General features: G+C 36.2%; 1 protein-coding gene across 2 annotated transcripts in view; it reads left to right on the forward strand.

Moving 5' to 3' along the window:
• Window positions 1-11920, forward strand: part of DIAPH3 (diaphanous related formin 3) — a 256020-nt gene extending 244100 nt beyond the window's left edge. For both annotated transcript variants that reach the window (XM_074815569.1, XM_074815570.1), the window contains one exon: window positions 10417-11920. In XM_074815569.1, the coding sequence (XP_074671670.1) occupies window positions 10417-10673 (257 nt within the window). In that variant the 3' untranslated portion in view covers window positions 10674-11920. The remainder of the gene's footprint in view (window positions 1-10416) is intronic.
• The last annotated feature ends 214 nt before the right edge of the window (window positions 11921-12134 follow it).

Here is a 12134-nt window from a genome sequence, read left to right on the forward strand (position 1 = left end):
GCACACCGTTAATGATGTTAAACACAGCATTTTGAATTCACAATGACTGGATTATAACCCATGACAGTGTGTCTCAAATTTGTCTCATATGATAATTCAGTGATATTTGGAAGAGTCAATAAAAGCCATCCTTAAAAAATAATTCCTCTTTTAGACTCTGTTGAAATCCTGGTCCCTTTTCAAAGCGTCTTCTCACACTTGCAAAGTACAGTTGTTGGTGTCAAAATACATGTATGGCTGGATCATGTGTGGAGTAGAAATTTTTTCTTATATCCCGTATCTCTCCACACATGAGCAAGGCCCAATTACAGTCCATCCCAAAGAGAGGAAATAATTAAATGAAAGCACATAGCATTAATTAGAGCTTCATATAAAGAGAGAGAGAAGAATTGTCAAAGGAATATGTATACAATATTGCAGAGCAAGGGGAAGATGAATCACTTCTGCCTTTATTTCCCAATATTTGGTTTTGTGTGAGGACCTTCTTGAAAATGTACTATTTTCTGCTACACAGTTTCAGTCTCCTTGATAGTATGCTTTGGACTGTTTTCTGCAGAGTTTTGTCAGAGGAAAGAAAGGACCGTAATAATAATGCTTGAACAATTACAGTTACGTGAACTAAGATGATTTGGTTTCATCCTGTCTCTATTATATTCATGAAGGCAATCTTAGATGTTAGTTTACAGGGGTGAAACTTCACAGTCAGGTCTGCTTCTGTTCTGTTGACAAGCACCCATGCTATAAAGAAGCACAGATATCTTTAAGCTGACATCAATATTGTGTAAATCTTTTTTTTGATCTACTTAGGATTTGGAGTTCTCATAAATACTTTTCCAGGTTAGTAAATCACTACACTCTCACCTGTCATAGCAACAACAGCATGCAGCGCTCTCTGTTGCCCTACTTCCCTCCAGAGAAGGGAATGTTTTAAAAACATTTTAAAATGAGAGCAGCCTGAGACTGTATGGTATTCTTGCAGTCTTTTGGATAATAGTAAACGATAGCCCACTGTGACTGTGACCTGTGTGGGCAAGAACTGCCCAAGAACATTGGTCCGGTACCTGTTACAGGAATGTGAGAAAATTACACTTCTACTCAATGATTAAAACTCACCTGATTTACTTTCAGCTCTAGCCTTTCATCTTTATGCTGCTCCCAAAAACATTTGCAGGACTCTGTCGATCCCCCTTTCCCTTAGAAGCAGATTGATTCCTTAGGAGAGAAGTGCAACAGGTGATGAGGGAAAGCAATGCAACCTACAAATACTCTGATTGCTGATTTAAACATGGGAATAGAAGTTTGGACTAAAAATAGGAAATACAAATTGTATGGTTTTATAGCAGTTATTAGAATAGTTAGGCCATAGCTTGTGAAAATTTAATATTAAGAACAGTGGATAAGAAATTATTTAGCATTAAACTATTAAGGCAATTACTAGACATAGTTACATAGGTTTTTTAAAATGTTTATGCTAAATAGTAAATACTTAACAGAAACAGCAGTGTTATTTAGAATTACAGTGAGTGGAAACTCATAAATATCAGGTCAGTCTTTAAGACTTGCTTTGTTGTTTGGATTTGTTGGGGTTTTTATTTTCCAGAGGTAGGAGGCTTCCTACTGTGTTTTTCTCCACAACTGGTAAAAAAAGATACAAATCGTGTGTTTCTTTTCCATTTTGGTTATTTTCATCAGCATATTACTTATCATTACCTATTGCAGCTGTCAGTGGGTTTCCTTTGATGACAGCAGTCTTTATGCATATTCCTGAAATTCTTTATCAAAGTGTATCTTGAAAGCAGTATTCATCTATAGGTAGATGCTATGCAGACAGGTTTGGAGACTAAATGTGTCTACTGCTCAAAAGCATTAGTGGTGGTTTAGTATGTGGGATCTACCTAAATTATTGTCAGCTATGGACCTCTGTGTATCTTGTCACAGATCACTAACTTATACAGCCATCATTTTTAACTTTCGTTTAACTCTAAAGAGGATTTGGAATGGCAAGCTACAATATACTTGTGAACAAAGTTAAAAAACAAGTAATAAACCACATTTCAGGAATTTAAAATAGTCTAAATATGTTAACTTCCAGTTTTATCACTGTAATTTCCTGACTTAAAGAAAAGAGGAAGTTGATGTTTATCCTATTTGTACCTTGAGAGACATCCCATAAACGCCTAGGCTGCATAACATTTCTGGTCACTGCCTGAAGACCCACTGCCACTGGGTATCCATGATCAATATTTTTTTTACCCCCTTCATCCCAACATAAATAAGAAGATTAATTTATTATTTACTAATACTAAAGCTATGCCAAATTATTTATTAATTTTGAAATTGAGACACATTTAGTTTTTTAAAAATTATTCAAACCATGAGCTCTAAAAATCAATAATGACCACAAAGTAGGTTTCTATTTTGGAAGTTTTCATCTTGCAGTTTCCTAGAAACTCCCCCATGTGCCTTCATTTGGGGAAAGATGCATGAGAAGACACAGAAGACCCACTGTAATTCAGAGTGAAATAGGGAGGATGCCAAACTCCTAAGTCTGAATTAGCCATCAGAGGTTTCTTCTCTCACTTATATAAAAACCTTGGGTGATTTCTGTCAGTAGTCTGATCCACACTTTTGTTCTCTTTTCATCTTGACAGGCACTCAAGACTTTCATTTAAATCCCAGGTGAGAATAAATTAGCTTAAACAGAGAAATTGGTCCCAACTCAATGCAAATGCAAAGTACATTTGGAAAAGATAGGAGAAAAGATTAAATGGAGTGATCAACAGGAACTTAAAGTAGTCTTTGAGAAAATGTAGGTAGGTAAGGAATAAAAGAATTTTTAAAGGCTTTGCTTTAGGACCAAATAAAAGGGAGCTGGTCTAACATAGTTCCTCTCATCACAATTTAGTTGCTCACAGTTTGTAATTGATTTTCTTTGAAATTTAGTTTCTATAAATCCTCTATGCTAGGCTCACTTAGTGGTGACATACTGTATTCTTGCCTTTTAAATTAACAGAAAAACCCTATATTCACTGTTTCTGAAAACTTTGTCTCATCTAATTGAACTTACTGATTAGTGTTTATTCCTTGTGTTTCACACCTTTTTAATACAACACCAAAGAACAGCAGCAACTGTTAAATGAAATGTGCATAAAAATTATTTTTTTTAGAAGTTCCAAAAAATCAGTAACACTTCTCCATGCCTCATTAATTATTGTCTGCTTTAGATGACTCATGCTGTGAGCATTTAATATGAAATACTAAGGTGTAAGAAATTACTTATCAAGCACAGACCATTTGAGTACAGCTACCACTCCTTTAGGTGTTAGGGCTGAGGCTGCAGGGTATAACTGAAATAAGTCATAACAACACATAGCACTCCTTTAACATTTCAGAGACATTCTCCAATCCTACTCTTGTCAGTCACAGAAATTGTTGAAAAAATCTGAAACTAATAAAAAGTGGCAATAAAAAGTATTTAAAGTATTTTCTATTACACTATCCAGCAAGGAGCTGTCCCATTTTTTTATGAGTGATGTTATGTAATAGACATGGACCTTCTAGCTATAAGAATTCTTTTATATTATGTCTAAATTCTGCTTCTAGGTGGTAAGGCAGGCTTTTAAGAAAGGTAATTAGGTCTTGTTGTGTTCTAAAACCAATGCCAAGGTCTGGGAATGGATTTCAACTATTCAGCTAATTTCGGACAGTATAAATGACATTAAGGAAAGATGGGTGCCTGAAAAAACTCAGGGCTCACAACTGTCCAGTATCTTAGGCTCTAATAGGAATTGGGCGGTCAGTGCAGGAAACGAGACCCTCATTTCATACTTGAGAGGAAAACAATTAATTAATTACTTTCTTGCTGGCATTTCTGGTAGTAAAAATCCAAGGGTTTGGAATCCACAAGTTCAAAATAACAATTTTCAGAATTGGTGGGTTTTTTAAATTGGAAAATTTAAAATAGGGAATGCTAAAAGACAGATGGAGACATCTTATCTCTAAGCTATTGTGGTGGATTGGTCTTGAGTGGCAGCCAAACTTCCATTCATTCAATCTTCTCTTTGGTGGACTGAGATGGTAAGGGGAATAGGAAGAACAGGAGCAAGAAATCTCATGGGTCAAGATAAAGACAGGGAGATCACTTACCAGTTACTGTCACGGGCAAAACAGACTCAACTTTGGGAAAATTAATTAATTGCCAATTTGTGTAGAGATAGATATATATATATATATATACACACACACACCCCTATTGATTTGGGTATTGGGAAACAAAACCAAAAAAATAATCAAAACACTTAGGGAAAACACACTCCTTTTTCAGGCTTGGCTTAATTCCAGACCCCTCTCCTACCCTGTTATCACTGGCAGGTTACACTGAATCCCATCAGTGAGGCAACTAATGGCACAAAGGGGTGACAGGCTCAGCTGTGCCCTGCAGTGCGTCCTTCGGAGCCATCTGGAACCAGCTGTGTTCAGCATGGGGCAACCCCTGGCCTCTGCTCACAGAGGTCGCCCTGCAACCTCCCCTGCTACCAAAACTTTGCTACCTACTCTCAATACAGCCATCTGCTTTAGAGCTGAAGCTAGATGCAGCTGAAGTGGGTATTCGGAACCTCCACCTTGTCCTCAGCTTAAAAACAGAGCTCCTCAAAATGTCTGCCAGCAGTGGTCGTATTCAGCCTTTCAAAATAAGAGTGTATCTAAGTAAATCTCAACTATCTGAAACATAAGCCATTATTGCCCAGTTTATATCAGAAAAAGTAGTTCACACCTAGAAACTGTTTTGCTTTTCCCTCGTATCTTAAGCAAAGCACCAGGGATGCTTCGGCGTTGACAAGGGAACCCTTTAGGAACATCTCCAGACTAACTTCTCAAAGGCCTCTGTTTATTTAAATGGAGCATATGGGGTTATACACTGATATCCCCACAAGGCCCATGGTATGTGACCATTGTCTAAATTACTTGGTAAGGTTGCTTTGGGACATGCATGATGATGTGGTCAGTGTAATTTGTGGAAGATGGATAATACTTCTGGATGGAGGCTGGACTGCTGGAAGCATTCCAGCTTGTGGGAATGCTATACAGCTGCATCCAGAAACAGCACATCACACTGCTGTCAAAAACACATGCTCTTTTCCCCTGCTGTTTTGCTGGGAAAACATGTGCACGCAGCAGTGATGTGGTGTTGTAGCTTTCCATTGACTTTCAGTTCCATGCATCAGGGACAGGGAAGCAGAGACAAACTATGGCACCGCACTGGGGATCTAGCAATGAGTATTATGGCTAGGGTGGTTACTTTTTCCAAGCCACAGGCAAGTCATGACTTACAGCATAAAAATAATTTGCATTGGTCGTGAGGTTAGTATATGTGGGCTTTAGAAAATCTCAGCATAGACATCGCTTTGGGAATACCATGTAGCACATGAAGCACAAGCAAGAGAGATCAGAAACATTCCACTGGGTTTTTGAGCATTTTTCCATGTTAACTTCATAAAAGATGTAATGACGTTGTAACTGCAATTGTTCTTTCTTATGCTATGATTTTGTCATGCCCCACATTGAGATGTATGACTGTAATACAAGCGTATAATGCCACATAATGCAGTTCTCCTTATTGTATTTGCAACTTTATTTTTCAATCGGTGTACGAGTATTTACATAAAAACTAAATAGGTCCTTAGCATCAAGACTTTTATTGCGAAAGTATGCAATAAAATAAAGCTTTTTAAAGCCCTTTTTTATTTTAAATATTTATTAGTTGTTTTTAAAAAATCCATATCTCTAGTGAGTCTCTGGCAATCATTTTTATTCTCTATTAAAGGTAATACATAACAGTATTATGCAGGATTTAAAAATCTCCAACTGATCATGTTTTGCTTCCCCAAGTTCACAGCAGGCAGGTCTCATGCTACTGATTTTTTTTTTTTTGTTCGCATGCTAGTGCACAATTTCCTTTTTCAGAATATAAAGTATGTAGCCTTTAATAGATTATAAGCATATCTTTATAAGTTATTCTATGCTAGGACACCATTTAAACTATGGAAAGCTATAAAGCACAATTGTCTGTCAACTGAATTTCCTGAGCATTGCTGTTAATCAAAGTAATTTTAAAAGACTTGTATCTAAATGATAGTGGCTATTTGGCTCTAGGTTATGTGAATATGATTTTGAAATGTTTTTGATTAACAGCAATGTTCAGGAAATTCATATCTGCAAAAACTGAATTTTAATAGGTCTGAAGGACCCATAAGAGTTAGATATTGAACAAGGGAAAGAAAAAGAGTTAAATGTCATGAAAAGTGGACATTGAGATTTTAGTAGTGTACAATGAGATCTCTGCCTAACCCATGCCAGGAGCATTCAGTAGCCATAAAGTGAAAACTATTATGGGTAAATGTCTTCTCACCCCAGTGCTGAGAAAACTTAACCGTGAATTCAAAGTTTTTGCTTTTTTTTCATCTGCATAGTGATTGTTATGATACAGGTAAATGACAGGTTTCGATTACTAAAAGTGACCGAACATTAGAAACATGTCTCAACTACTTCCAGTATATACATCAAATTAACAAGTTCTGTCTTTATCCAGTGATTTTTAATGTCTGATTTCTTTTTGTCTTGCTACTGCCGGAAGGTACACCTTGCTACAGTAGGTGGACAAATAGTGCATCTCCAGAAATGTAAGCTTTCTTCTTAACAAGACTTCATGTAGATGTGCCTTTCCATCAGTAGTTTTCTTTTAACCTTCTATAACTTTATTATACTAAATTCTTTAAAAGTATATTTGAACCAAGGTATGTAAGCATGTAAATGTATTTCTTTTACTCTGCAGTTTGTTTCAAATGTAATTTACCGCCGAAAGCACAAACCTGATTTATGTATGTCCATGATGTAATGGTTCAAAGTAGTTTAGGAAAACTCTGTTAATATCTGCATGGTTTGTGGATTTTCTGTGGGTACCGTTGTTCTAGAAACACAGGATTAAAATGGTGGCCAGTGTCACTAAGCCATCTCCTTGCTGTTGCCGGCAGCCATATCAAATATTGTCTTCAGAAACAGCTCAAATTCCTGCTTATAACTGGTTATGTTTTTTTGTTCTCACTTATATATATGTGCATTCCAAAACTTCATGACTCTGATGGTTCAAAAGGTTTTAATTGCTAATAGAAATATATTAATGGCTGTTCATTCTTGTGCTTACTTTGTCAGTTAATCTTGACTCGGGGCTTTTCTTGAAGGTAAATAACTATATGCTTTATAGCCTTTATCACACTGAGCTAAGGATGTCCAGATCTTCTACTGTTGTGATCAAAGTTACATGCTAACCTGCAGCAGCTTGCAGCCTTGTGTTAAATTCATATGCAAGGTGCTTTGGCTTTTTTAAACCACCCACCTCAACAGTTATAGGTTGAAAATACTCTTCCCTGGTTTTACCACTTTAGAATAGGTGGTGTGATGAGGGAGGTGTGGTAACAATCCAAAGTCATGACAGTGGAATGGATGGGGTACCAAATCACCAATGCATGCAAGTTTTGAATCAGTGTGTGAAGCAGTACAGGGTGTTTAAGAGTTTGGGGTTAAGACAAATTAATTCCTGCTTGATTAAAATAAAAAATTGGCAGGGTAGACATGAATATTTCTGAAGAATTAGTCAGCCTTTCTAGCTTGCTATTGCCTAACTAATTTTAAACTTTGACTTAAATGGAAGTGATCTTTCACTCTGATAAGAAGAATGACACCAGCAGCATATATACTTCAAGTATTACAGCAGTTAATTCTTCAGGAGCATATTTACCAAAGTGAAATCTAGGGCTGTAAGTAAATATGCATGCTTTCTGAGCCAGGCCTAGCAAAGTTTGTTGTTTCTGAATGAGATTCACAACAGCCAGTTTACTAAGCAGGGAACCGCCTGTCTACACATCTGCTAATACTGGACAGGCACTTAGGCATAGCAATGCTATATGGAGAAGTTCCTCCTTGACTGAAAGAACATACACAGTAAAGATGCCACCTGATTTAGGAAGCAGCTGAAATATCAACTTCAAGATGATGAAACTGGATTTAGATAACATGTGAGTCCAAATATTTTTTTTTTCAACTGACACTAGCTGCTCAGTATTTTCGTAGCATGGCTGAGACCAAAGTGTTCTCATTATGTAGGAAGTGCTGCTAATCACTAGCGTAAAGTATTATGCATTAAGAACATGACACACTGTGATATTTCCAGTAAGTCATGACATCTTCGCTGCCCAGGAGTTACAACAGATGAAACAAGGACTACTCACACAAACTGACCAGCGATTAATGCACTTCCCTAGTCCAATTTCCCATTTTGCAGGACCCCTCATTCTGAAGGGAAAGGCACTGGTCCTTCAAGTCGAATGCTCCACTCATTAGTCTATGCCTAGCAAGTCACAAATATCAACATGATTGCTGATGTTCTAAAGAGGAAAAAAAGACACAGCTGTATGCAGCTTTACTCAAGTCACTATCTCCACACAACAATTCCGGATTGTAGGCAGCAAATTATGGGACACACCCTTCTGCAAGGCTAAATCAGCTACCAAGTTTCAAAGCGGGACAAGAGTTTAGATAGATCCCAACACCTACTATATCTTAATAGCTAACTTGCAGCAGTTCCCTGCTTAGACTATTTGCTGTCCTAAATCTCAGTCTAAAGCACCTTACTCTGCCCCTCACACACTGAGAAACTGCATAAATATTGTTGGATTTTACTTGGAGGCCTTGGTTCATAAGTGTTCACCACCTTTGTTATTCAGTCTAGTTTCATCATACCTAATTGATTCTCATGCTTGAGTATTTTGGGGTGAAGACTCTGCTGAACTGTAGTTAAAATTTAGTTGTTGGTACACTTGAGAAGCCTACTTTCAGTGCCTAATTTATTTTTGCCTTTTTTTTGAAGTCCAACACTTATACCTAATGTCTGATTATATGACAATATGTTTTCTTCTACTTTAAAAAAATGTATTGATTTTCAAAACACCAAGTATTTTTCCCATTGCCCCTAGACTGAATGTAAATTGGAAGGGCTATGGTGCAACTAGTATTTTGTATATTGATACAGATAGCATGCTTTTATCAGCCTTCAAATATGTGTTCAGAATCAATAAATATAAACATTTAAGTAGAGTGGGATATTTAAGACTGTACAATACCAGCAATATTTTAATTATCTATGATGAGCTTATTATATGTAATTATGAAGATGTGTTTATACCTAATCTTTGGCCTCCTGTGATTCAGGAAAACTGAAATGTGTGTTGCTGCATCTTCAGGGTCAAATTATTTTCAGCTAAATGCAAAATTCAGCTATTATCAAATTTTAATTAAGAATTGTTTATCTGATTTAGAAGATGATAGAAATAAGGTATTTATTTTCCTCCACTTGCCAAAAGGTGATTGTACTTACAAAATTTGCTGAGATTGTCCAAGAAAGTGTGTAAAATCCTCATCCATCACCGAGAGCCCCTGGTCAGGGAATGACAGTGCAGTAAATATCTTCAGCAGCTGCCTTTTAATGTACAAGCTGTTTTTGGTAGGAATTTTCAGCACTCACATAAAACACACTGTCATGAGTGACTGCCTGTGCTCCAAAGTCATTACTATTGGGATGATGGAACATCTTTCAGCGAATAACCAAAAAACTTTAAATGTCATGTCAAGTTTGTTGAAGCCATTTTCAAGCCTTGCTCAAGGTTACATGAATATTGAGTACACCTGTTTTTAAAAAGTTTGAGATTTATGAGAGGGACCACTCATATGCTGGTTTTCAGAAGAATCACTTGATTGGAAGGGGGGGGGGGACAAAAAAAGAAATCTAATATCAGTCCAGCAAAGCTCCTGAATATTAACTGAGTACAACTTCTTGTGACAGTCAATGCCAGTGATGTTTAGCAAAAAGTAGCAAGTTATGCAAATTCTTAAAATTACTTAGCTGCCTAAAAGATCACAAGGGAAAGAAAAATTATTACAATGGATAATTAAATTGAAGTAGATTTTTAAATGCATTTTAAAATTTGAACAATTAAAAAAGTATGTAGGAAATTTAATTAACCAGATAAAACTTGGGAAGACACTGAGAGGTGCCGAGTACTCTGTTTTCTCTTTGACTCCAGGAAGAAAGAAGGAGTCTGTCAGGCTCTATCTGTGATTCTGTAGGAAATATGGATGCTAATCTAATGAATTCATGTAGTCTGTGTCACTTCCAAAGGGACCAAGCCCACTTCTTTTGAAATGATAATATTTTTGGTCTTGCCTCCTTGGCAATCATTACTCCTTCTAGTACATCATCAGCATGTAAAATTTTGTCTGATCAAGAGGTCTTTTTGTATTACAAAATATTGAAACTGAGTATTTGAATAGTGAAACAAGGCTTGTTTGCTTTATCTTCTGCAGAGAACCAGAAAGGACCACTAGAGAAGTCATGTTCGCACCACAGTACCAGTTTAAATTTGACAAGAAGCCCAGTCACCAAAGAGGTTACTTATGATGTGGAATCAAGTTCTACGGCATGGAACAGGGCTGTTGGGAGAAAGGAAACCTGTCATGGAGAAGGCAATAAAGAAAAGAAAATAGATCGTATCGGGTCTCCTTCTAAGGGAGAAGCCATTCCAGAAGTAGAAGCTCTCCTGGCAAGATTGCGAGCACTGTAGAATAGTCATATAAAGGATTAAAACGAAGCTTAAAAACAAGCTATAAGAGCCTACATCTTTAAAGATACACTAATTTTCTATTATTGACATTACATACTTCTGAGCTCCTAACTTCCCTGTGGATGAATGATCTACTTCTAAATTGTTTGCAAGACTGTACAATATGATATTATAGTTTTGCATAACTGCAAGATGATTTTTATTATATGTTTTTACCTACTGAGCATACAAAAAATATCAGAAGAAAACAGATACTAAATTATTCCAAGGCACAATCCTTTTAGTGGACAAACTGCTGACCACATGTTTTGAGAGCTTCTCAAAATAAGAATATCTTTTATTGATAGATCATCATGCCTGAGAATAAGGGTCAGTAATAACAGAAAAAGTATTCTTATATTTTCTACTGCAATTTCTATACTTAAGAGGCTTTAGCACCTAAAAAGTATTATTATAGCATCCTTTGCAATTATAGTAATAGGAAATATGTATCATATAAATCAGCCATATTCCAGTTTGAGTTCATCAAAGAGCACCAAAGCTTGCTGAATTATATATGTATGTACAAAATGGAAATCCATGGACAGTAAACAAAAAATCTATGCAAATAATATACTTTATGTGTGATTAATATATCACTGCTGTTAAGCTTAGTTATGATTATTATATCAAAATAATATATACAATTTCTGTGATTGCAAGGTTTTGCAATTGTGTCCAAAGTGGGGAGGAATATCTTTACAGTTCTTTACCAGTGTATTATTTTATCTTTTCACATGTGAGTTAATATGTTTCTATAAAAGGAACATGTAATGGAAAAGGTTTTTACAATTGGTTTTTCACAAACTCATTTTCCAGTAGTCTGTAAAGTCTTATTTGCTGGCACAATAGGAATCTTGCACATAATTGTATCTCTTTTATCGCACTGTCATTGTACCTTGTTACATGTTCGCTATCGTATTTATTAATTGCACATCATAAAGAATCACTACCAATGTTACCAAATAGGAAGCTACCATTGGTATCTTTGCTCCATTATTTTAAGCTTCCTTATTATAAGAGTGTATTAGGTATCTAATATCTTTCTTCTGAATTACTCTATTTTTCTTTACAAAATGCTGAAAAATATGTCTTTCAATAAGAGTCAGTTACATGAAACCAGTGTTTCAATGCTCCAGTGCTTTTTATATCCTTGTTGAAGTTGCCTTCGTACTTCCTGCACTAAACATTAATAAAGTTAATTAGAACTTGGAAACTGGACCTGTTTATGCATACTGCATGGAGGGTTTTTCAGCCTTCATGGGAATCAATCTCATGTTTCTGGGGCTGCTGTAACTGTCATTATACACTCTAATTACACTTCCTGCCTTAGCTGAAAAAAGTAAGAGGTATAAACAGAAGTCAGGGAAAAATCCAGAGAAAGCCTATCAGACAGTCATTTCTTCAGCTCTCTTTGCAAAC

Source organism: Strix aluco, chromosome 2, assembly GCF_031877795.1.
Source record: "Strix aluco isolate bStrAlu1 chromosome 2, bStrAlu1.hap1, whole genome shotgun sequence".
NCBI lineage: Eukaryota > Metazoa > Chordata > Aves > Strigiformes > Strigidae > Strix > Strix aluco.